The following is a 26,910-nucleotide window of genomic DNA, read 5'->3' on the forward strand; positions in this document are numbered from 1 at the left end:
TCGAGGTCCATCCATGTTCTACAAATGGCCATATTTCATTCTTTCTCATTGCCATGTAGTACTCCATTGTGTATATAGACCACATCTTCTTGATCCATTCATCAGGTGATGGACATTTAGGCTCTTTCCATGATTTGGCTATTGTTGAAAGTGCCGCTATGAACATTTTATAAGCCACCAGGTATTTGTTATCTGCCACATTCTTTCCTCTACCTGAGGACCTTGGGGGTTAATGTTACTACTCCCTTTTTTACCAGCATGGAAAATGAAGCGGAGAAGGTAGTGACGATCCATTCAACATCCATGCAACACACAATCGCTGAGCTCCTACTGGGCGTCAGGAGCTGTGATAGAGTATGCCCTGAGTGGAACTTCTTTAAAGATATTACCCGTTAGAAGTGCCTGCGTAGCTCAGTTGTTTGAGTGCCTGACTCTTGATTTCAGCTCAGGTCATGTTCTCCCGGTTCCTGAGTTCAAGCCCCGCGTCAGGCTCTGTGCTGACAGCTGGGAGCCTGAGCCCACTTTTGATTCTGTGTATCACTCTACTCCTTCCCCACCCTTTCTCTCTGTCGCTGTCTCTCTCTTTCTCATTGCCATGTAGTACTCCATTGTATATATAGACCATATCTTCTTGATCCATTCATCAGTTGATGGACATTTAGGCTCTTTTCATGATTTGGCTATTGTTGAAAGTGCTGCCATGAACATTGGGGTACCTGTGTCCCTATGCATCAGCACTTCTGTATCCCTTGGGTAGATCCCCAACAGTGCTATTGCTGGGTCATAGAGGAGTTCTATTGATAGTTTTTTGAGGAGCCTCCACACTGTTTTCCAGAGTGGCTGCACCAGTTTACATTCCCACCAACAGTGTAGGAGGGTGCCCGTTTCTCCACATCCTCACCAACATCTATAGTCTCCTGATTTATTTTAGCTACTCTGACCAGTGTGAGAATGAAACTAGACCGCTTCCTTACACCATACACAAAAATAAACCCAAAACGGATGAAGGACCTGAATGGGAGACAGGAAACCATCAAAACCCTAGAGGAGAAAGCAGGAAACAGCCTCCTTGACCTCAATCGCAGAAATTTCTTACTTGACACATCCCCAACAGCAAGGGAATCAAAAGCAAAATTGAACTATTAGGACCTCATTAAGATAAAAAGCTTCTGCACTGCAAAGAAAACAATCAACAAAACTAATAGGCAACCAACAGAATGGGAAAAGATAGTTGAAAATGACATATCGGATAAAGGGCTAGTATCCAAAATCTATAAGGAATTCACCAAACTCCACACCTGAAAAATGAACAATCCAGTGAAAAAATGGGCAGAAGACAAGAACAGACACTTCTCCAAAAAGGACATCCAGATGGCCTACAGGCACATAAAACGATGCTCAATGTCACTCATCATCAGGGAAATACAGATCAAAACCACACAGAGACGTTTTCTTGATGTCAACCTAACGTCAGGTCTTCTGAAAGTCCTTCTCCGACCTCCCACCAAAAGGAGGACCTCTTTTGGTTTCTAGATGTTCAAAGCACTTGTCCCAACTTGTGATGGGTCATTTATTCACGTGCTTCCTGGCCCATCTCCCTAGAGCTCAAGCTCTGTTCGGCTGGATCCGTCTTGTTTACTCTTGTGTCCCCAGTGACCACAGAGGGGACACCCATAAATGCTGGAGAACCATTGGTTCCCTTCTGTGCTAAGAGCCGACACAGAGGGAGTGCATGCCTGTGTCAGATTTACCCTGCAATGCAAAGGACACGGGAGCACAGACAGGGGTCACTCTGGTGGCCCCAGAGGTCAGGGGTGGGAGGGAGCCCAGGCAGTTTGCTTCTGAACAGGACTCACCAGGCACACAGCCTCTCTCCTTGGAGCCATGGTGTCTAGTTCACCAGGCTGCTCACATCTGTGCCCTCCTTGACCCCTTTGACATGAGAAACGGTGAGCAGGACTTTTCAGGGGTGGCTGCTGACTTCATGGGCAGGGGGCCTGTCCAAGGTCACCCTGTGGTCTGTAGAGGATCCTGGCTGCCACTTGAGATTGGCCAGCCTTCTCCATCAGCCCACTTCTGCTGGCCATGTTAGCTTCCTAATTACCACAAAATCTGTGGCATAAAACAACACAAATGTATCCTCTCACACTTCTGTCTGGAAGACTGTAATTAGCTTCTCCAGAAGCTCTGGGGAGAAGTCTTTTTTGCTTCTTCCAGCTTCCAGTGGCTTCTGGCACTCCTGGGCTTGTGGTCACGTCTCTGAGTGCCGCTCGTCTTCATGAGCTCTTCTTGTTCTTCATGTCTGTGTATCCGAATCTCCCTCTCCTCTCTCTCATAAAGCAGAAGCTGTTGGATTGAGGACCTACCCTAAACCCAAGAAGGTTTCATCTTGAGATCTTTAACTAATGCCATCTGCAAAGGCTCTGTTTCCAAATAAAGTCACATTCTCAAGTTCTGGGTAGATACGAATATTGGGGGGGAACACTATTCACCCCACTCTATGAGGTCACCTCTCCTTAGGTCTGCCCCCCATCTCCTATTGGCTCGGACACCCTGACCCCTACTGTCTGAGTGCACCTGGCTGTTCGTTCTCCAGCAGCTCCTTTCGATCTTCCCCTGGCTTTGTGGCTTCACTCACCCCTGCACCACAACATCTGTGCCACGTGGCACACAGCCCAGATATATCTCAGCCCATTGATTCTGAGCTTCATGTGGGAAGGACTGTGTCCTGAGCTCCTGCAACCCCAGTTGCCCCAGAGAGAGGGCACCCTTAGCATCAGAGGAGGCGGTGGCTTCAGGTCGTGGTCTCTGCAAGCATTTTGGGATTTATGCTCCGAGGGCCATGGCCACGTCCTACCCGATCCCCACGTCCCAAACAGGGTCGTGCTAGACCTCATAGGATTGCTTTAACATTCACTTGTGTGTCTCCATTCTTTATTTTTTTTTAGTTTTTTAAAATTATTTTAGTTTATTGTCAAGTTGATTTCCATATAACACCCAGTGCTCATCCCAACAAGTACGAGTACCCTGTTTATTTTTGAGAGAGAGAGAGTGACAGAGTGCAAGAGGAAGAGGGTCAGAGAGAGAGGGAGACATAGAATCTGAAGCAGGCTCCAGGCTCCGAGTTGTCAGCACAGAGCCCAACGCAGGGCTCAAATCTGTGAACCGTGAGATCACCTGAGCCAAAGTCAGATGCTTAAATGAGTGAGCCACCAAGACGCTCCTCTCCATTCTTGACAAGTACTTAGTCCCTTTTGCTTGTGAGCCTACTGGGAGGCACCCCATACAGGGACCTAGTGTTTGCTTGTTTGATCCACAAATCCTTGACTCTGGGTCTTCTGCCTTCTGTTTTGATTTTATAAGTTCTCGAGCTCATCCTCCCCTTGGGGACTCCTTGAATCATCTCTTTCCACTGGATGTTTTGTAAACTCGGCAGTGGCGGGGCCAGGGGTAGGGGGGTGAGTTTCATTTGCATAATACTCATCAATATTCATGGCTCGAAAAGTCACCGTGAAAATAAAAGTTTAACTATATAGGTTGAGTGTTTCTTTCATCCCCAAAGCCATAGACACTGCACCCTGTGATTACAAATAACCTCTGTGCATTTTCAGGTACAATGACTAGTTGATAAACTCAGGAGCAAATGTTTTCTATTTTGAAGCAACCTGTCATTAGTCTCCGAAGATCTAACGTTTATTATAAATGAAAGGTGGGGTTTGCATTTCTAAGAGCTATGGTTTCAGCACCGAGCTCCGGGGAGTGTGTACATGTTCATGATAAGTAAGTCGAGGCTGAGGATGTCAACTGACTTTCTCAAAGGATTTTTCTTTTTTACATTCAACCTTCCATTCCTCCCTCCTCCGTGTTTCCTGTGTATTGACAAAGACTTTCTCCTCAGCCAGACTTCACTCCGGCTCTTCTTTTGCAACTAGTCCTCAACTCTTGGGCTTTCTTGTTCATCTTTGTACGGCCCAGTCTCAGGGACGACCGTGACATCGGTGTGGCCAGAAGCCTCCATCCTTCACATCTCAGGTGCCTTGGCCCCCAGTGATGTCCAGTGCCCCAGCCTGCCTTCAGCGAGAGTCCTATCCGGTGCCTTTACCCAGAATTCCCCTCCCTTGAGGTTTCCAATTAGTAACTTTGCATCCATGACCCCCACCTGCTCCTTGGCTATAAATTCCCACCTGTCCATGATGCGCTCAGAATTGAGGCCAGGTGTCCCCTTCTGCAATTGTCCTGCGTATGATCTCTGCTTACACTCTGGCTGCTGTCCACCTCTGAGTTTTCTCTGACCGCATCTACTATCGACAGGCACTGTCCTAAGCACCAGGTGCAGAGGTAAGCCCCTGCCTTGAATAAGCATGACTTGGAGTTGGAAGCCCTTTGCTCTCCTGGTGAGGTTTGGTGGAACTTTCTAGAAACTCCCCAGCCCCTACCCTAAAAAGGACTGGCAAACTTTCTCCCTGAAGGATCAGATAATAAATAGTTCAGGCTTTGGGGGCCACATTAGTCTCTGTGGTATATCCTCTCGTTTTTGCTTTCTGTGCCTGTCTTGTTTTGTTCTTACAAATCCTTCAAGATGGAAAAGCCCTTCTTAGCCTCACAGACCATACAAAAAAATGGCCGAGGGCTGCGTGTGGCTGGTCTCTGACCTGGACAAGTGGACGGCCCTCCCTGAACCTCCTTCCCGTGTGTATAGAGCAGAGTCCTGACCCGCAGGGGGTTACATAGCAAGGGCGGGGCTACTTTCCATCGAGAGGGGGGATGGCCTCTACCTGCCGGCGAAAATGCGATGCTCAATGAGCGGACCCTCCTGGGAGTCTCACCACCAGAAATTGTTAAGAATATTCCTACAAGTGAAATTGCATCACAAATGTAATGTGGGATCCTCGTTGGATCCCGGCACAGAGAATAGACATCAGTGGAAAAACCGATGAAATCTGAATTAAGATCTTTTATTTAGTTAAGAATTTAGGAGCAAGAGTGATTTTTTGCTTTGATGATTGTACTATGATATGTGTGATGTTAATGTGAGGGGAAGAGGGGTGAAGGGCCTATGGGAACTCTTTTGAACCATATATGCACTTTTCTGTAAATCTAAAAGGATTTCAAAATAAAAGTTAAAAATTCTAGTAAAAAAACAAAGGAATATTCTGGAAGAAGGTATTCCCAGAGTGGAGCTGCGGTTCCAGGAAACGGGAAGGAAGTTAACAACACAGGTGCTCTGCTACAATAATTACTCCCGGGCTCCCTGACTGAGGGAGAGACAGGCCTGCTGGCTGTTGTCAGGCGTTTGTCCCCGCGGGTCTTGTTGGTCACGTGCTGGTCAATAGACTCCAGGAATCACATTTTCGGCCTCTTTGTTTTCTCTTTCAGAGACATCAAGCCTGACAACATACTTCTGGACGAGCACGGTAAGCCTGTGTTGCATGTTTTATAGGGACACTTCCAGTGGGGAGCTTGAGGCTCTGGGAAACCGGGGTCCTGGGAAGCTGGATTTTAGGGTTGACTAGAAACCCCTCTTTCTGTTGGTTTAATTCTGGTGGATGAACATCTGTGTCACTTCCGGTCTGTGTCCTGAGCAGTGAGTCGGGCCCAGCGTGCTTGAAGGTTTTGTGGCTAACTGCATGGCCGCTCTTGTCCTGGTGTGACCATGGCCGGGCGGAGGTGGGAAGAGACGTAGGGCTGGCGAGCCCCCCCACCTGCGGACCTGTGGCTTCGGGAAATCCGCTCACCTCGCTGAGCCTCGAGGCCATCTTCTGTAAAACATAAAATGGTGCCCACCTTCCGGATGCTCACGGAGATGGAAGGGCAGGATGCCTGGCTCACAAGCCAGAAAGCAGTAACCAAGAATCTCCCGAGCTTTCTTCCCTCCTGGCTTCTCGAGATTTCAAGTGCATACAGACCCTGATTCAGTAAGTCTGAGCTGGGGCCTGGATTCTGCATTTCTAACAGCTCCTGGGCGAAGCCAATGTTGCTGGTCAGCGGACCTCACTTGGAGAAGCAAGGCTCCATGACAACTCTGGTCTCCTTGGAATCTCCTGGGGGACGTAGTAAGCGTTAAGGGCCATTCCCCCTGTGATTTGGCTCACTCCCAGGGATGTGACACCTGTCACTCAGGCCCATAAGTCCAGGGTGTGGCCCAACAACGCACCGTTCAGCTGATCTGATCTGATGGTCATCTGCAGCCTGCGGCCACCCATCAGTGCAGCCTTGAACACAAACGTTGCTGACATTGCTTTGGAGGCCTCATCCCCTAAGGGCTTTGGGGAGGGTAGGGTGGGGTGAGCAGGAGGTGCTCCTGCATCATGCAGGGGTGAGGCTGCTGCCTCTTCTACGCAGCTCCTCCGAGCCTCCCTCCCCAACCCCAGGCTCCTTCTAGAAGCCTCTTTGGAAGCCTGTTTCTGTCACCAGTGAGTCCTGGGGAATCCTACCTCATTGTGTCAGCTTCTTGGTTTTGGAAGGTGGAGAGCAGGAGCGGTGGGATCTGGGCACGAACCTCCTTCCAGAAGCTGAAACCGGCCTGAGTGCTCTGGGGCAGTGGGGTGAAATTCCCATGCTAGGAATGGAGGGTCAGGGATGACCTCAAGATGCTGGCAGGGGTGGCTGGCAGGCCAGAGCTGAGGACACAAATCAAGGCCCCAGTTAGTAGATACAAGTCAGGATCCCCAGACGTGGAACTCTGCCGACCCCCAACTCTCTGTGTGCCTTTGGGCTAGTCGCCCCTCCTCTGTGAGTCCTGGCCTTTCCTGCAGGCAGGAGCGGTGTGGCCTTGAAGGCATGGTGACAGGGAAGGTCGGCCCCTGTCATGACAGCAGGTCAGAAAAGGTGCCCCCTCAGCCTCTCCCCACCCCTTCCCTGCTCAGGGCCGGGCGGTGGCATCACAGAAGCAGGTGAGCACAGCTTCATAGGAAGAACTCAGCCATTTTATCTGTGAGGAAAGGAGACCCAGGCCTGGGTGGCTCCACGGTTCATACCTGGTCCTCCCGGCCCCCGGCCTCTGGCTTCGGGAGCAGCTGCACCCAAAGATTTGGGCACACAGGCTTCCTGCCGTCTCCTTCTTCCTGAGCTCTAGGTCTCCATCCATCCCTTCCCTCCTCATTCTCAGCTCTCCACTCAGCCCCTTCCCCCTTTCCCTCCAGACCAGGCCTCCCCCCAGTTCTCCGAGCACCCCGTTCTGCACCCCTCCCACATGGCTCTCACGGTATCCTGACCCTGCCTCTGGCTTTGCAGCATCCCACACGCTCCCCAAGGGCTTGTGGACCGACCTTCTTCACTCTTCTCTAAGCTCCTATGTCGCAGGGCCACCTCTTCTTGGTGTTGAGACACAGTGCTGAAACACTATTTCATACTAAAGAGTGAATGACTCCTTCCCCACCCCCAACTGTAACATTCAACGAGTGCCTTTCTAGGCAGTGCAGAAGGGAAATTCAGAACACACAGGGCTTCTCCCCCAAGAGCCTGTGGTCATAGCCCTTCTTTCCCTGATTTATATTAGGAGCCACTCATTAGCTTTTTTCCCCCTTAGTCATTGTTGACTTTGACTATGTATATGCTGAGGTTGCACAATGTGATTTTTTAAAGGTGCACAACATAATGATTCAGTGTATGTAATACATTTTGAAATGATTAGCCCAATCACAGTAAGTAGCATATCCATCACCTCATCTTTTTATTTTGTGTGTGGCAACATTTAAGATTAACCTTCTTTTTTTAAATGTTCATTTATTTTTGAGAAAGAGAGAGAGACAGAGACAGAGACTGAGTGGGGGAGGGGCAGAGAGAGAGGGAGACACAGAATCTGAAGCAGGTCCCAGGCTCCGAGCTGTCAGCACAGGGCCAACGTGCAACTCAAGCTCAGGAGCCGCGAGATCGTGACCTGAGCCGAAGTCAGACGCTTAACCAACTGAGCCAACCCAGGCGCCCCTAACATTTCCCTTCTTAGCTGAGTTCAAAAATACAGTAGAGCGTTACTAGCTACAGTCTCCACGATGAACATTAGATTCCCTGCCTTGGCTAATATTATACAAAAGTTTACACAACAGATGCAAGTGTTGCTACTTAGAGAGTTCGATCGTGGCTCTCATCAACTGTTTTCCTCCGAGGACAGGCCAGCTGTTTACGATGGAACATGAACGTGAAAATGCACGCATTCACAGTTTCTTAATAATGTTCCGGGTCTGCCGGTTACAAAATCTAAAGCTCTCGTGCAAGCTGCTCGTCTCCCTCAGTGTCTCCTCTGCTTTCCGATCCTTCGGCGGGGTTGATTCCTCGCAGACAGGCACTGCCATTCCGCTCTGAGCCTCGGGGTCCCTGGGCCACACAAAGGCAGAGAGGCAAACCGTACCTGGAGGAAACGGAAGGTGAAGGAAGGCGGAGCATCTTAGGGGAGGAGTGGCGGGGCGGGTATACGTTAGGGCTGAGTGCAAACAGCTCAAGGACACGGGGACATAAAGTAGCCGAGGGAAAGGGGGGGGGGCTACAGCCTTTTCTGTTGGGAAAATGATGCTCCCTAATGAATGACCACATGACTTTAAGGCACAAACAGGAAGCCTCTAGTCCGCTCCCAGGTCTGCGTGGGCCAAGCTCTTACCGGCAGGGCTGGATCCTAAGACCGGGGTCAGGTGGGGTCAGCCAGGCAGCTCTGGTGATGTTGGCCTTGCCCGAGGATTGCCTGCTTCCGGCTGGTACATCCTGGCCTTGACCCGGCCCGCAGCCCTGCTGCTCCGGGCTCACCCTCCGGCAGCCCAGCCCTGCGTGGCCTCTCCACGGAAACAAGGGCACGGAAAGCCCAGCCCCTCAAGCGCACACCGTGTCACGTTTGCTCCCATCCCAGTGGGCAGAGCAAGTTGTGAGCCAACCTAGAGAAGGGGGAAGGGATCACCGAACAGCGCATGGCTACGTGGGTGAAACAGAGCAGGGAAGAGCTGTGCCAAGTGACCTCTGGAAGAGCGGCCTGCGTGGATGGGTCAGTGGGTCTTACCCACCCGAGCCTTGCCCAGGCTTCTCCAGAGACGATCAAAGAGTCAAGCATCAGAAAACCCTGCCTTTCTGCCCTGGGTGTCCCTGAGGGCCCTTGTGCGGCATTCGCTGCTGCTGTAGCCCTTGACCTCTGAGTTCAGGAAAGCGACCCCTTTGTTTTTGCACACCTGGCATAGGCCGCCTATGGTGCCAGGTGATCCGAAGGGCAGGGGCTCAGGTGGCCCTTCTCGCCTCACCCCAGGAGCTGCACAAAGTGCCGAGGACGAGCGGCCCCCCGCCCCCCACGGACGTGACACATCTTGCAGGAGAAGGTGGTGCACAGCGGCATTCTTAAGGTCGCTGGTGTTCTGAGGTCAGGGCAGGGGCCGTGTGGTGCGAAAGCAGAGGGACCGGGCTGGGTCCCGCTGTGCGAGTGGGGTCCACAGAGCACGTGGGGGCAAGGGGGGACGTTCCACCGCGGGAGGCCGCGAGGAGCCCTCACGGTCCACGCTTTCCCAGCTGGCTGTGCGTGCATGGCTCCCACAGGCAGCCCCCTGCCCTCAGTCTTCGGCATCGGGTCCCACACAGCTGCCCCAGCAGACGGAGTTTGCTCCGTGTCTTTTCTTCCTGACTTCTGACACCCGACTTCTTCACACTCAGGGCCACTATCCACCTGCCCCAGTCCCCTGGGGCCAGGCCCCAGACCAGTAGGGACAGTCCCTGCGCCCCCGGAGCTCCTGAGATCATGCAGGTCAGCCGCGCCTCACCGTTCTTCCCACAGACACCACCAGAAAGCCCCTGGCCCACGTTTCACCCTTCTCTCTCTGCCTGTGGCCGACCCTGAGCTCCTCCGTGTGGCCCCCATGATGCGGTGTACCCCGTCTGTTGGGTTCACCCAAGAACAAGCTATCTTTTCGATGGCAATTGTCTCCTGGTCTGTTGGCCTTAGTGTACCCCAATGTCCCAATAACTGATGTATTCTAGAGCAATCATTCACTGAACTCGTCTCAAAGAATCCACCCTCCATTGCCTGTCACATTGGTGGATACACGTGAGGAGGGCTCCCCGAAACGGGAGCGGACAGGCGTGTCCACTCTCCCCTCCCCCTTGTGAAAACTCTCTCCAGGTTTTCTCCCTCAGCCCAGAGGGAGGGCCGCCCGGGCAGCCACAGCGTGGGCCTGCGTCGTTTCCGGAGCCTCGGATCCAGGGCTTGGAGGAGCTGAGGCGGAAGGGGGGGGGGGGCAGGGGGTCTTTCCAGGTCAGAGGAGCCAACAGCAGTGTCCTCATGAAGACAGGGTTCCAAGCGCTTCAGGACGGAGTGCGGGGGTGGGGGTGAAATCTGTTCTGGGTGTCCTTGGGAGGTCGTCATGTGGTTCTCTTCGGAAGGGCTGCAAGGAAGGGTCGTTCCCGTGCAGCGGGCTGCCAGGGGGGGAGTCGGAGAGCCCTGAAACCTCCTAAAACAGGAGTCTCTGAAAGCCCCCAATCCATAGCCCCCCTCTCAGTTTCCTCCGGGTGCTGTAACAAAGTCCCGCAGATGGAGAGGCTCCAACAGCAGAGATGTACTGTCTCCTACTGATGGAGGCTGGAAGTCCAAGGTCAAGGTGTGGATGGGGCTGCGTCCCCTCTGAGGCTCCAGGGACAGGACCACGCCTGTTCTCTCCGTGAGCCTCTGCCCGTCCCTGGGCTGGGGCAGCATAATTCCAGACTCCATGTGGCATTCTCCCCAGGTGCATGTCTGTGTCTCACCCAGGCTTACTGGACCACGGACCACCCCACCCACCTCATCATAACCAGTTACATCTGCGATGACCCTACCCAAATAAAGTCACCTTCTGAGCTGACGGGCGTCAAGACTTCAACATATGAAGTTGGAGGGCAGGGGCACTTCCCAGCCCCACCTTCCCCGTATGGGATTTTAACAAATGAAAACTAAAGCAAGCAGATGGCAGAGAGGAGCGCAGATGTCACCACCTTTGCTTGACTTTTTGTGAGTCAAAGGGCCTTCCTACTCCCAGACCCCCAGAAGGGGAAGATTCACCTCCCAGATCCCCACCCACGTGGGTAAGGCACTGTTCATAAAAGACCATGGAGGGCAGAGCTGAACTGAGTAGTCTAGTTTGTTCATCCCAAAATGACCCTTCATGTAATCTCTCTACCTCCCTTGGGGGACAGTGAGGAAGGCGTGGAGAAGGGCCAACAATCTACTGAGGTGAGATCCTTCCTTGTGAAATCGCGAGTTTCTATATCTTTGCTGACACTGAGTCCAAATTCCTGCTCTGCCTGGTAATAATCCTCTTAATCACTCCTTGTTTCCAGAACAGTGTTGGATACCAGGCCGGAGGCACATGTGGCTGGGCCCCTGGCTTCAGGGTGCACAGGGATATGGAGGGGGGCTTCTATCCTGGAGTGAGCTAGGAGGGTGACCTGTGGGGCCGCGGTGGCCTGGCCATCCCTGACCTGGGGGGTAGGCTGCTCCATCCCTGGCCAGCAGCACATCTCTAGAGCACACGCTGGTCTGGGCTGCAGAGTCCTCTCAAGAAAGCAGTGTGGTGGAAAAGGGAGGCAGTGAGGCATGGGGCTTGGATTCTGGCTCTAGGACCTTGGGCCGGACAGTCAGTTCCTAGCTGCTCACACCAGTGACGAGGCCACCTTAACAGAAGTCCTGCCCCAGCGAAGACCCTGTCTACCCAGCTTGTCCAGCCTTTGCCCTTGCCCCAAACAGCTGCCCTCTGCTTTCTTTCCACCTTCCAAACCTCTCCCGGGCGCATCTCGCTAGCAGAACATAAATCTCATCCAGAACCTGAGCTGCAAGAGAGTCGAGAAATGTGGTCCCCACCCCCCACCCCCACTCTGGCCCTTGGAGTACAGGAAGTAGCAAAGAAAGGAGGGGAATGTGGTGAACATCGCACAACGTACCCACCTGTTGAAGTGCTACGTTGTGCCCTGAGGCACTTGTAACATTGCGTGTTAGCTGTAGGGAGGAAGGGCAGGAGGGAGAGGAAAAGAAAAGGGAGGGAGGAGAAGAGAAAGAGAAAGAAAAGAATGAAGAAAAGAAAGAAAGAAAAGATTGAAAGAAAGGAAGAGGAAGGAAGGAAAGGAAAGGAAAGAAGGAAGGAAAGAAAAAGAAGGAAGGAAGGAAGGAAGGAAGGAAGGGAGGGAGGAAGGGAGGGAGGGAGGGAGTCAGGATGCCAAGTGTCAGGAGATTGTTCCCAGCCTGGTTCTCCAGAGTCATACGAAGTCGTCCAGATCACAGCTGGGAAAGCCCTATGAACCCTCTCTATGAATCGTATTCATTGTAATTAATCTATGTAATTGCACGAACTTTCAAACCCAGCCAGAGGGTGGAGGAGAGTGTATTGGCCAAGGGGCCTTGGCCACGCTGCAGGGACCCACCCAGACAGCTGGTGGCAGGAGGGGAAACAAGAAGAAACAGAACGGCGGAGAAGCGCTCCCACAGAGGCCGTGGCGGTGTGGATTCCCCGGGCATCCGATGAACCAGGCTGGAGAAGCCGGGGAAGGCTTTTCCAAGTCCCCGTCTATCCCGGAGGAAGTCCCTGAAGCTGGCCGGGGGCGAGAGAGCCCCGCATCTCAGTAAGAAGCTCTGGAAATCCCAGGGAGCGGATGTTTTACACTGTTCACTGCACACACAGCGGGGCCTGGAGCACCCAGAAGGTTCTATGGCCCTGAATCCCCGCCCCATGACTGAGACACGGCAGGAGGTCAAATCAACAAAGAAGAAAACCAAAATTTCTTCTTATCAGGCAGATGTGCTCCGAAACAGTCTTCCGGCTGCTGTCAACCAGATGATGCAGCTTGGATGAGCTTGTGCCCTGAGATTCGGTTTCTTTTTCTTCCTTTCTTTCTTCTGTGTCCTGCAATAAGTCTGCTCTGATCTTGGCAAAGATAAGGGGGAGGGGAGAGTGCTCGGGGTGTGTGATACCGACCGGAAGCTCAGGGCCAGCGTCACATCGCACCGACATCTCAGGAGCACAGTGATGGTCAGCGGGAGCACCGGAGCCTGCCCTGGGGCGGGGTGGGGGGTCTCCGGCCGCAGCCCGCAGCCCTGGCTTCATCCAGCCGCTTCTCTTCAGCAGCCCCAGACTGGCCTCTGCTCTGGCAGGACACAGACTCTGTAACCCAGCTAAGGAAGAGACAAATGTTCTTAAGACAGTTTGCTCCGAATTCAAGTCTCGTGAAAGAGAAACAGGGAGTAGCGTGGAAGCTGATCACCTCTTGCAGACGGACTGCCTTCCATCCTCGCTCCTGGTCTAGCTCCCCCTGGTGGGCACTGCCTTAACACCCACTCCCAGGAATTCACGGGGTGGCTGGGCCTCCTGAAGATCTAGACAGAATTCACAGTCCCTTCGGAGCAGAGGCCCCTCCCCCGGCCCAGGTGTCAGTTTGTAGGTCTCAGTGAGGTGAATGCACTGCCCGGGTGCATTTGGTAAATACCTACATGGGGTGACTTCATTATAGGGGCTGGAAGAGGAGAAGGGAAGGCAAGGGGCAGGTGGAACAGAAATAGATGTTTGTGCAATGTAGCTGTGGAAGAGGTAAATGAAAATGCAGCAGATGTCAAGAAGACTTCGGGTGCCTTCCCCCTGGAACATTCCAGAAGATGCTGGGCCAGCTTGGGGAGTGGTGGCCATGGCACTGGCAACGCTGAGGTGACCCTGGGTGGCCACAAGGCAATCACAGCCCTAGTGAGGGACTGTGGATGGGACGTCAGCACCGTGGAGCCCTACGCCACCCCTACGTTCAGGCACAGATCACCGACTTTGGGGTTTCAAGCCCCTCCCCTGTCTCACGCAGGCAGGATGCAGCCCATAAACAGTTGCTGGATGAATAAACCAGTGAGATTTTAAAGTGACTTGAAAGGCACATGGCTGTCATGTATTTTTATGCTCAGAAAATAGCCCCGGTGACAAGTCCTTCTCGTGCCAGCTCTGCCATTAGGACTTGTGCTTACAAAAGTCGTGGAGAGGCGGCTGGTCCCACCATCTGAGGTCAGGCTGAGAAAGTGACACTACTGCAGTCATAGCAGTCAAAAGCGGACATAGAATGTCGTCACCTTCTGTAAACAGTAAGTGGTAAGGTATGAGGGGGAAGGTAACAGGATTTAACTTACCGTATCTCTTTCATTCAGTCTCTCATTTGGGCAGTCAGTCAGTCAGTCAACAAACCCTTGATGAGTTCCTTTCCCAGGATTGGCCTTTGCTAAGTGCTGGAGGCAGAAATGACTAAGGCAGGATTCCTGGCCTCAAGGAAATGGACAGAGTGACAGATTACAGTATGGTGGATACAAGGATGGAAGTGACATTGGAGGGGAGAGGAGGGCGGGGGGAAGAGGCCTGAATCCATCCGCTATGGACTGAATGCTTGTGCCCCCTCCCCCGACTTGGAATCCATATGTTGAAGCCTTAACCCCCAACGTGATGATACTCAGAGCTGGGGCCTTTGGAGGATAACTGGATTTGCATGGAGTCCTGGAGTCGGAGCCTCCACCGTGTGAGGACACAGCAAGAAAGCCGCCATACCGACCAGGAAGAGGGCCGTCACCGAGAACCTGAGCATGTGCCACGCCCACCTCAGGTTCCCAGCCCCCGGGACTGTGGGAAATACACGGCTGATGTTTAAGCGTCCCCCCGCCCCCCCGTCTATGATATCCTGTTATGGCAACCCGAGCAGGCAAGACACAGTGAGATACCCCCCTCTGTGGTAGTGAGGTCCCTGTTGGTGGAAGAATACAAGCAGAGGGTAGATACAAAGCCTTGGGCCAGGCTTTGAGGAATGAATGGAAGTCTGTGAGGCAGAGGAGAGGGCCAAGCATGCCAAGAGGTGTCAAAGGCATGAGCTTCTGTGCTTTCAGAGGAGGGAGGGTATCCTGGCTGTGGTGTGCTTACTGATGATCGATCGTCACCACCATTAAAACTTGTGCTAATGGGTCTCACAGCTCCTTCTCTGGCTGTGTTTTGAATGTTTTCAATTTATGGCAAGCAGATAGCCTAGAACTCAGTTCATGTTTGCAAATCTTCTAGTAACTTTCCATTCTCCTGAGAAGGAACCCATAGGAGAGCTCGTATGGCACTCATTTTCACTTTCCCGCATCTTTACTCGTTTGTTAAAGGAAGCTCAGCAGGGAGTTACAGGTCATCAATTAGCACCGTTGGCTGGGGGGCAGGCGGGGAGGGACCAGAAGGTGGAATTTGCTGTCTGTCACACCTGCTGTGTGTGAGGCCCACGGTGAGCCCCAGCAGGTCTGCCCAGAGAGGGCTGGCAGGCTCAGCTCTGCAGCGGGTGGGCCGTGTGGGGCAGAGGGGAACGCTCACTGACCAGACGAGGCCGGGGACAAAGTCCGGCGTTCTCCCAGGTCAGCTGTGCGACCTTGCACAGCCCACTGGCCTCTGGGACTTAAGGTGACTCTCCTGGGAACATGAGGGTAATCATGCCTCCTGACCTGCGTACTTCAAGGCTTAACGTGAGGTTCGGCACCAAGTAAGTCTGTTCCAGTTATGCGATCCTAATAACAGTGGCTACATTCAGGGGCTGCATTTCTTGCTCCCTGTTTATCAGTCTCCCCACTTTGGCGCTTGGACCTATATCCATTCACAGTGAAGTGACATTCAAAAGTGAGTTGACTATGTGGCTCCTTCTCAAAACCCCTCACTTGGGGTAAAAACCACTGTGGTGACGCAGCCCTGGAGTCGTGCAGAGTCCGCCCCGCCCCGTCTGAGCTCCTGTCCCCCTTTCTCTCTCTGGCATCCTCACTGGCCCCTCACAGGGGTCTCTGCTGGTCTCAGCTTCTGCCAGCAACGGGCTTCCCCTGGTGGCCCAACGGCTTGCCATCCTCCCCAACTCCTGACTTCTGGCCTTGTTCAATGTCACGTTCTCAGTCCCTAACTGCTCTACCTCATAAAGTCCTTATTAATATTAGTTCCACTCACCAGATGAGGAAGTGGAAGCTTCCAGAATGAAGTCGCCTGCCGGAATCTCATAGTAAGGGGCTGTATCAACCACGATGCCCAATGGGCCGTGTATGGCAAGGATCAAAGAGGAACTGAAATAGTCCCAAGCAGTGAAGGGTGTTTTTCGGCTTACAGAGCTGAAATCCAGTGGAAGGCGGCTTCAGGCAGGGTTTGATCAGGCTCTGGCACCATTTCTCATCTATGCTTGCAGCTCTACCCACCTCCTCCATGGTAGGCTTCATCTTTAGACTGCCTTTCGCTCTGGTAACAAATGGCTTTTACAGTTCGGGGGGTCATACTCCCACCTCACACTGGCCAAAGGCCGAATATCATGTTAGGTACCTCCTGAGAAAAATGACCAAAGGATCTTCATTTTTTTGAACTCCATGGAAAATTATCTCCCCCAGTTTTCATCAGCCTCTATTAAGTCATATGCTTAATCCTGAGTTAAATCCCAGAGCAGAGGGGGAAGGTTAGTTTGACTGGTTCTAGATGGAGCCACATGACCCACTCCCAAAGCCGGGTGTACCAGGACCAGTAACTGCTCCAAATGGAGACAGGAGTGGCCACGAACAGCCTGTGTCCACCGAGGTAGCGCCAGCCGTTGGTCCTTGGGCCACACAGCTCCCAAGGCTGTGTTCTTGACCATTCTGCTCCTCATTGTGTGCAGATAATGTGCTCCAATGCCTAAAAGCACCAAAAGGCTCCACTTAGCTATCAAAATCCACAGGCGTTGCAGAAATTAAGAGACAAAGGAACTGCTTGCAAAGACCAAAAAGTAAAATAAAAATCAACAAAAACGAAGTCCTTTCTCTCTAGAAGTCCAGTCCCTTCTCCGTAGATGTTTAGAGGGGCCCAGCCTTCCTGCATCTTGTTCCTCATCTGTGTGGGAAAGGTGTTCTCCCAAACTCAGGTAAGAGGCAAATGGAAGGAAGGTGCGAGGAAAGAGGGAATGGGAATTCCATCAAGGGAGCTACCCTGGAGGTTCAAGTATCATTCTGCCCCCGTCGCACTGGTCAGAACCTGGTCATGTCACCACGGCAGCTGCAGGGGGGCCGGAAGCCAAGCTGTTAGCGGGGTGGCCCTGACCCCAGCAACCAATCCTACTGCCGTCCGAGAAGGGAAAATGGGATTGTGAGAGATGACCAAAGCTTCTGTGATGGAAGATTAATAGAGAAACCAACTGGAGCTAAGTAAGCACAACCCAGTAGCTTTCATCCTACTGAAAACAGCTAGGGAGAAAAAGGGATGGAAATTATTGGTTCGAAACAGTGACCAAAACTATGTAATATCTACAAGTGAATTTAAGGGAACATTCCACATATTTCAAAGGAATCGAGCAAGATCTGGATGAAAAGCCGGGCATGACGCTGGGTGGAAACATGAGGTGTCCACACTTCTCAAATGAATGTAAAAGTTGATGTAATTCCCATCAAACTCTTTATGGAGGTATTTCCTAAAACTGGACACAACTCGTCTCAGAAGAATAAATGCCTGAGAGTTACCAAGAAAACACCGGAAGGAGACAAGAGTGCAGGTGAACCACTCCTATCGAACATTCTAGCAGCCTACATATCTCCTGTAATTAAGCCCATCTAGTCCTGGTCCAGCAGTAAACAGTGGGTCGATGGAATGGAAGAGAGAATCCACAAGTATATATCCCTAGATGTAGAACTTGATAGAAAATGAGGGTCCTGTGGCCAGTTAGTGGGAAAGGTGAAATATTTCAGTAAATATTGGTTACTCTCTCTGCCCCTTCCCTGTTTGTTCTCTCTCTCTCTGTCTCTCCTCTCCCTGTGTCTCTCCTCTCTCTCTCTCTCTCTGTCTCTGTTTCTGTCTCTGTCTTGCTCTCAAAAATAAATAAACATTAAAAATTTTTAAAAGGAAGGAAGGAAGAAATGGGGCCTGGGAAGGTGCGGGGGGCAGACTGGCCCCGGCTGCAGAAGGCGGTAACACAGCTGGGAGCAAACACGAGAAACCACCCTACCTGTGTGCCGGCCTCTCTGGCATTTTTATTTTTGTTAATCCCTGGCTCCTCCCAGGCGCTCTGGGGAATGGGTATTTTGCTATCTTCCTCCCCATTCTAAGGAGGAGGAAAATGAGGCCCAGGGAGACGAAGTGACTTGCCCAAGATCAGATAGGCAATCACAAGCGAAGCTGAGACCCAAAGCAAGTCCCTGCGGCTCAGAGTCTGCCTCCCTGCGGGTATGACGGCGCCCCGACCCCACAGTCCAGCCCCAGAAGCTGCCAGAGCTGCCCCTGCTCTGAGGACGCTCCCGGGTGGGCACGCTCTGCGCCTGGCCAGAAAGGGTTCCCGGCAAGCGCCTGGCGAGGTGACTGAGCTTCACCCACCAGCACCGGAGGGCACTGCAGATCGCCACGGCGGACCTCGCTGCGGCATCCCATCCCACCCGGAGCTCTGCTCGGAGCGTCGGGCGGAAGCCTGCCACACCCCAGTGCCGGCCGCTGCCACCTGAGACTTGGACTTGCATGTGACCCCGCTGGGGCTGGTTCTGCCCACTGCGGAGGATGCCATCGGTGCGCAGCTCACGTGAGCCTCACTGCACCTGCTCTGGCGGGGCGTCTCCCGGAGGTGCCCCCCAGGCCCTCCCGGCGTCAGTTCTGTGTGCGCAGGCCACCTGTGTGCTTCAGTCCCCACACCCCGAACACAGCGTCCAGGTGTGAAGACCCAATGCTCACATGGTGTGATGACAAACAGAAATGTGATTGCCACCTGAGACTTGGACTTGCATGTGACCCCGCTGGGGCTGGTTCTGGTACGCAGGGGTCTCAGGGTCGGCTCCTGGAATGTACCAAGCTCCCCAGAGCGCCAGCGCCAGCTGCCAGAATTCTGCTCCCTCCCTCTCAGCACCTTCCTTCCCTGCTTCTCCTTACCCCCTTCACCCCACAACCCCTGTCTCCTTCCTTCTGGGTCCCACTTACTTCCTTCTCAGGGTTCTTAAATGCTTACATACGGGTGCTCCCAGCCTCTCCATGCCCCAATCCGCTGTCCTTACATTGTCGACTGTGCCTAATGCTGCCCAAACGAGACATCTTCAAAGGATCAGATTAAAAATACTATTCCGTGTGCAAGTTCTAGTATGTTCTTGCGCCCACCATACAGCCCACAGGTTTAAATAGTCGAGGAGATGGCCCAGCTGCCGCAGCTCCCGCTAACTGGGGTTTCTGTTTCTCCATCTCCAGGACACGTTCACATCACAGACTTCAACATAGCGACGGTCGTGAAAGGAGCAGAAAAAGCGTCCTCCATGGCCGGGACCAAGCCCTACATGGGTGAGTGCTCCGGGCCCCTTGGGGTGTTGTAGGCCCAGCGCCTGAGACCTCAGCGCTCCTGGGCTCCACCCCCACGCCCACGCCACGCCTACCTGCCACCCCCATACCAGGCCCCAGCCGCTCCTGGAAGGTGCCAGGCCTTTGCACACTGTTGTCTTGGCTGCCTTCCTTCCCAGGAAGACCTTCTCCTCCTGTGATTTCTAGAAGACTCCTACCCAGCTAGAAAGCGTTACTTCAGGGAAAAACAAAATCAGACAAAACCATTTTTTCTTTTTTATTAATGTTCAACAGTCCTCCCAAAATATAACTTTGGTATTGGTCATTTGGGGTCTATATTATTTGGTACACAGTGCTTTTCCAACGTGTTTTTTCAAGTTGGCTTTTCTTTAGGACCTTTGATAGAAGTATCTTCAGTAATCGTGCCATTCCTTTATTTTGTTCTCCCCAAGGACACCTACAAATCTTCAATACTTGTTATTTTCAATCTTTTGTATCTCTTCCTTTATTTGTTTAAAGCTTTTCTCATTTTTCTCTCCTCCTTTTAAAGTTTATCTGTTGTGTTTATTTGCTTGGTATGCTTTCTGGTAAAATATTTATTTCTGAAATAATTTTCCCCTTATTTCGATTTTTTCCTGACTTTTCTTGCCTGATTTCTGAGTATTTTTAATTCCAATATATGGTGTTCTTCCACGTCTGGTATAGTTTTCTTAATGTCTATATTAGTTATCGTGATTACTGCATAACAACGCAAGTCAAAACAGTGGCTCCTACCACATTCACTGATTGGAAGAATTAATATTGTTCAAGTGTCCATATCACCCAAAGCAATCCACGGATCCAATGCAATCCCTATCAAAATACCAATAGCATTTTTTAATAGAAGTAGAAGAAATAATTCTAAAATTTGCATGGAATGACAAAAGATCCCTGAGTAGTCAAAGCATTCTTAAAAAAGAAGAAGAAAGCTGGAAATATCAGAGTCCCAGATTTCAAGCCATACTGCAAAACTGTAGTCATCAAAACAGTATGGTACTGGCACAAAAATAGACGCGGAGGCCAATGGGACAGTATAGAAAACCCAGAGAGAAACTCACACATATGGTCAGTTGATCTATGACAAAGGAGGAAAGAATACACAATGGGGAGGTGACAGTCTCTTTAACAAATGGTGGTGGGAAAACTGGAGCCACATGCAGAAGAATGAAACTGGATCACTTTCTTACATCATTCACAAAAATAAACCCCAAGGGGATTAAAGACCTAAATGTGAGATCTGAAACTATAAAACTCCTAGAAACATTGACCATAGCAACATTTTTCTAGATAGGTCTTTTCAGGCAATTCAACTATTAGAATTATACCAAAATAAAAACTTCTGGGAGCACCTGGGTGGCTCAGTCAGTTGAGCGTCCAACTTCGGCTCAGGTCATGATCTCATGGTTCGTGGGTCTGAGCCCCTTATCGGGCTCTGTGCTGACCTCTTGGAGCTTGGAGTCTTCTTCCAATTCTGCGTCTCTTTCTCTCTCTGCCCCTCCCCTGATCATGCTCTGTCTCTCTCTGACTCTCAAAAATAAATAAATGTAAAAAAATTAAAAGCTTCTGCACAGCAAAGGAAACCATGAACAAAACAGAAAGACAACCTACAGAATGGGAGAAGATATTTGCAAATGACAAATCTGATGAAGGGTTCGTATCCTAAATATAGTAAGGAATATCTATTGTTCTGTAATAACAGTAATTCCATTAAAATGGGCAGAAGTGATGAATAGACGTTTTCCCAAAGACGACACCCAGATGACCAACAGACACATGAAAATGTGCTCATCATCACTCATCATCAGGGAAATGCAAATCAAAACCACAATGAGATGCCACTTTACGCCGGTAAGAATGGCTAGTGTCAAAAGGACAAGAAATAACAAGTGTTGGCGAGGAGGTGGAGGAGTCCTGGTGCACGGTTGGTGGGAATGCACACTGGAGCAGCCACTGTGGAAAACAGTATGGCGTCTCCTCAAAAAGTTAAAAATAGAACTACTATATGATCCAGAAATTCTAGTACTCTATGTTTACTCAAAGAAATCAAAAACACTAATTCCAAAAGGTTTATGCATTTTTACCTAGATTGCAACATTGTAACCAAAGTGTCTGTCAAGGGATGAAGGGATAAAGAAGATGTGGTGTAGATACACAATGGAGTATTCCTCAGCCACGTAAAAGAATGAGATCCACCATGTGCAACCACATGGAGGAACCTAGAGGGTATTATGCTAAGTGAAGTCAGTCATAGAGAGAAAGATAAATACCATATGATCTCATTCATAGGTAGAATCTAGAAAGCAAAACAAACAAATGAACAAAAGGCAGAAACAGACCCATAATTCAGAGAAGAAGTTGATGGATACCAGAGGGCGAGGTGGGTGAAGGATGGGAAAAATAGGGGAAGGGGAAGGAGAGGGGGTGCACACTTCTGCTTAGGGAAGGAGTGAGTCACCAGATGAAAGCACAGCACAGGAATATAGCTGGCGTCCTGTGATGGCGTTGTGTGGGGATAGGTGACGGCTACACTTGTGGCCAGCACAGCAGGACATGTAGAGCATTATGGAATCACCCGAAACTAATGTAACACTGGGTGTCAACTATGCTTCAGTAAAAACAAAGAAAGGAATTTACAAAATAAGTTTGGAGATGATAAATGCGCAGTGTTTAAGAAAATACTTAGTGGCTTAGAAGAACAATAACGTGTCGTTTCTCACAGTCCACCATTTGACTGAGTGGTACCTCTGTGGGCTTAGGCTGGGCTCACCCATCCGTCAGGGGTCCACCGGGGGCGGGGCGCAGTGTGGACGGCTGAGTTGAATGAGTCTTTCTCTATGTGAGCTAGCTCACTTGGGGGCAGTGGTTTCCAGAAGGACAACCCACTTCCCAGTGCGCATCAAGCTTCTGCTTGCTTCCTATTTCCTGACGTCCAGTTGGCCAATGCAAGTCACATGACCAAGACCAGAGGCCATGTGGGAGGAGACTGAGGGGGACATGGATTCCAGAAGGGCTGACTCATTGGAAAACCTTTAATGAAACAACTGATCACGTCTTTTAATGCTTTTTAAATAGTAGGTCATGGTTTTTCTCTGTTTTGAGATAGGAGGTGGGGGTTCATCTTTCTGATTAATTGCCACTGTAAAGTGTGTTATTCTGCTCTTTATTTCCCTTCCTCGTATGATAACTTTGCATAGAATTCAACTTTGATTCCTTTCTGCTTCTTTATTTTAATATGAACTTAGTTTTCCTGAACTTTTGGACGATGTGACTCAGGGTAGCTTTTCTTTTTCTTTCTTTTTTAATTAAATGTTTATTTACTGGGGCATCTGGGTGACTCAGTCAGTTAAGTGTCTGACTTTGGCTCAGGTCATGATCTCGTGGTTCATGAGTTCAAACACCGTGTCTGGCTCTGTGCTGACAGCTCAGAGACTGGAGCCTGCTTCGGATTCTGTGTCTTTCTCTTGCTCTGCATTTCCCCCACTCATGCTCTGTCTCTATCTCTCAAAAATAAATAAAAATATTAAAAAATATTTTAAGTTATTTATTTTGAGAGAAATAGGAGCACAAGTGGGACAGGGGCAGAGAGGGAGGAAAAGGAGGATCCTAAGCAGGCTCCATGCTCAGCACAGAGCCTGATGCATGACTCTGAGACCACGACCTGAGCCCATCATATCCAGGCACTCAACTGACTGAGCCCCCCAGGTGCCCTAAGGGTAGCTTTTCTAACTGAACATCTTCTGCTGTTCTCGTGAAGTGTCCAAATCCAAGGCAGTTTGCTAGCTGGGACTTCCTGGTTTGTTCCACGTCCCCCACTTTGATCCGGAACTTCTCTTTCTTTTGTCTATAGGGCCCCTGCCCCGCTCAGTTTTGATTCCACTTCCAACAGTGTCTCCCTAGGGCTCCTTCTAGAAGGAAGCTCCAGCCAGGGTCCCGGACGGACCTGCTCCCCAGGAGCCTCTGCGCACCTGGCCCTGGGCTGGACAGCTCCTCTGGACTTCAGTCGCTGGTCTCAAACTCGCCAGTCGGGCCTCCCGGGAAATTCTTGCAACCCGTGTTGGCACTCCCTGTTCTCTGGCCCGTCATATTCTCTGTTTCCCTCTGTTCAGAAGTCACTCCCACGGAAGTCTGGTCACTGTTGCTCCTTTGTTTTCACCCACTTTGGGGCTCAGGGGGAGAGAACTTAGTTTTGTAGGAAGTGTTACTCATGGGTTGTGGCTTAGCTGTTTCTCTGTTCTGTCAGTTTCTATGTGTCCATCTGTAGAGATTCAAATACTATGTCATTACCTCCCAGAATTCGCTACGTGTGTCATTCAACATTTATTGATTAAATATGTGAAGTTTGGCCAGAAATAATGGTAAAAATAGTCCTTGTTAGCATTTGCTATGTGCCCAGCCATTGAGCTAAGAGCTTTCCGTCTGCAGCCTTATTTAATGTCACAAATGGGCACAATTATTCTTTCCCATTTTAGAGCTGAGGAAAGAGATGAGGGACCCACTGAGGCAGACGCTGGTGATGAGAGTCAGACCCAGGTCAGCATGAACACCAAAAAGCATGCGTACGAGGGACTCTGTTCACTTCAGAGAGGCCCCTTGGGACGCTGAATCTTCACACCAATCTGGCTTTCACTGTTGAAGGTCTTTCTGAAATCCTTTCCAGAAGGTTCCAGAGCTGAGGCCAGTGTGTCCAAAGAGGCCACTGACTTGAATGGAGGGGGGCAGGCGTGGGAGGGGTGTTGAACTGCCTCCCAGGCTTCCGTCTCATACGGCGGAGTGGACTCAGTGGTGTCCTCTGTGTGCGGAGCACAGTGAGGCCCTCAGGTGCGTTGGGTTCCAGGAGTGGGGTTCCAGGACATTGAGTTTGAAATTGAGGTGTCTGTGGGAAATGCTGTCCAGGCTTCTGGAGTGCTATGGGCAGGACCTGTGGACTGGAGTTGCCAGCACTGAGATTCGGCCAAGCCGAGGCAGTGATGGGACCCCCAGGGAGAACGCAGAAGACAAGAGTAGCAAGCCTGAGGCATAGGGGACACCATGCCAGGAGGCACAGGGCAGAGCTGAGTCATCATCTCCAGCAGGGCAGTGAGGAGACAGGGAGGGCATAAAAAGAAGCCTCTCCCATTTGGAGCCGCCTCAGTAACCCTATAAGTTAGTTCTGAATCCTTTAGGCTATTTCCCAAAAAGGAGACTGATCTCTGCGAGTGTAGACCACAGACTGCAGGAGAAATGCAAGGCAGTAATGCACCAGTCCGTTCTTCTCTGCCCCTGCTCCACCACGGGCATAGCAGACTTTCCAGTACCTCCTTAGAGATGCCACAGGGCCTGCCCCAGCCTCCTTCCCTGGCTGCCCACTGACGTCCTGGCTCCCAGCCTCTGGGAAACCAGACCAGTGGTGACCCAACTGGCCACTCTCCACAGGGGCCCCACAGCCAAAAGGGACAAGAAAACCAACATGTATTGTGACCCTGCTACATGTTTGTCATTGCAATTTTTTATTTATTTATTTTGGGAGAGAGTGAGCATAAGTAGGGGAGGGGCAGAGAGAGAGGGGGAGAGAGAATCCCAAGCAGGCTCCACACCGGCAGTGCAGAGCCTGACGCGGGGCTCAACCTCACAGACCATGAGATCATGGCTTGAGCTGAAACCAAGCATTGGACGCTTAACCGACTGAGCCACCCAGGCACCCCGTGTTGCATTTAATCCTCAGAAGATCCATGTGAGGTTTCTACATCTCTCCATTTTATAGATGAGGAAGCTGAGGCCCAGGGAGGTTGAGTTAGCTGCCCAGAGTTACACCGCTGGCGAGTCTGAAGGCCAGAATTTGAAGCCACATCTGTTTGGATCCAAAGTCCACGCTTTTCCCACATACCAAGTTGCCTTTTGACTCAGAGTTCCTGCATCATAAAGCTGTATTTTTCAGACAAGAGAAAAACTCTACTGTCCCAAATGTATGTGGGATTCAGGTCTCCTGGTTTCCTTCAGTCTAGAGGAGCTTCAGCCCTAAATTAATAAACACATGAACAGTAGAGAGTTTTGTGGGATTTAGTGGGCACAACTGATTTACCAAATGGATCTATTCTCAGACACCGCAGGAGTTGACCGTACTGTGCGCTGGGAGTTTATTGGGGAAGACAGAGTGAGGCAGAGCTTTCACAATAAGTTCAAATCCTACAGCCCCCACGCTGCAAACTCTGAGGTTGGTCTGTTTTGTTCACTTGTGTGACTCAGTTCAAAGGCCCAATAACAAGTTCCCGAAATGTTCCAAACACAGATTCGGAGAACAGGCTGATGAGCAAACTCCCAGAGGTTGCTCATGAAGGATGGTTTCGGAAGCAGCATTTGCATAGAACTGAATTTTCATTAATTAAAGAAGCAGATGGAATTCACAATCAGAGGAAAAAAGAAGTCTCTGAAATGTGCCAGATCTGAAGTCAGAAATGTTCCGGTGGCTGCCCAGGGCTTCTGAGTTTATTCATCTGTGGTGACATGAAGAGCTGAGCATCCATTCAGCAAATATTTACTGAACAGTTAGGAGATGAGGGGCTCAGAGGTGAGTGATGTTCTCCGGGCCTCAGAGGCTCGCCGGCTAGTGGGGCAGACAGATGCGTGGGCACGGGTGTAAATGGGACACTGTCGAGACAGATTTCTGGAGAAGTTGACAATCTGAGTTAGACTCTGAGAACGTGCTCAGAGTTTGGCTGTTGGGTCAGGACAAGGAAAGGCCATTTCAGGCGGAGCAACAGGCCCGACAAAGGCACAGAGGAGGCAACAGCATGGTGTGTTGGGGGAAATTTGCAGTTTCGTTTCTTTTATAGCTTAACGAACAAGACGGGGCGGGGAGGGAGCCATGAGACAGGCCAAAGATGCGGGTCTTGAATGCCGCGGTGGGGGCTGCGGAACCAGCTGAAAGCCAAGAGTGGGCCTGAGGGAAGCGCTGCCCTCAGCATGGGGCACTTTGGGTATCTTCCACTTAGTGGCCAATCTCATGACCCAACATAATGCACATAAAACACTCAACATGGAGAGTGCTCAAGAAGTGTTGGCTGCCAGACCACGTGACCTAAGGGTTTCCTATCTGAGAAATGGGATGAATGATTAGCGATCTGCCTGAGTAAGTTGTCTGTGAAGATTTCGTGGCATGGCCATGGAGGGTGCATAACATGATGCCTGACAGACCAGCAGCGGGTCGTCTTACTGTTGCTACTGCCGTCATTATTATTTAGATGGTCGATTATTTGGTATCTGCTTAGCACTGGGGATCCAGAACTTGGACCGGGAATTCCCTTGCCATATAGAGCTCAGTCTAGTGGGGAATGTAGACTCTAAACAGCTCCTGGTTCATGATCAGAGCAGGGTTGGCTGGAGGATGCCGGGTGCCCCAGGGGGATCAGTGTCAGGCACTCACCAAGTGTTCGTTCCCTTCCCCAGGAGGCTGCACTGAGCAGATGCATGGTTTGGAAGCCATCATGATGATGCTAGTATGTGTCTTGTTGGAATGATCAAGGCTAGTAAGGTTTGCTTTCCCTGGTGCTAGAGGAAGTAACAGAGCCAGCGTTCAGACCCAGGCCAGTGAGGCTCCAGTGCCCAGTACCTTTCCTAAGAATCTGTCATCCATCCACCCATCTACCCACCCATCCATCCATCCATCCACCCACCCATC

At 51.0% G+C, this 26,910-nt stretch overlaps 1 protein-coding gene across 1 annotated transcript in view; it reads left to right on the top strand.

Moving 5' to 3' along the window:
* Positions 1–26,910, top strand: part of STK32B (serine/threonine kinase 32B) — a 365,585-nt gene that overhangs the window by 290,758 nt on the left and 47,917 nt on the right. Inside the window, exons 5-6 of the mRNA XM_029952429.1 lie at positions 5,377–5,414; positions 19,131–19,220. Coding sequence (XP_029808289.1) covers positions 5,377–5,414; positions 19,131–19,220 — 128 coding nt within the window. The remainder of the gene's footprint in view (positions 1–5,376; positions 5,415–19,130; positions 19,221–26,910) is intronic.

This window comes from Suricata suricatta, chromosome 1 (genome assembly GCF_006229205.1).
Source record: "Suricata suricatta isolate VVHF042 chromosome 1, meerkat_22Aug2017_6uvM2_HiC, whole genome shotgun sequence".
Lineage (NCBI taxonomy): Eukaryota > Metazoa > Chordata > Mammalia > Carnivora > Herpestidae > Suricata > Suricata suricatta.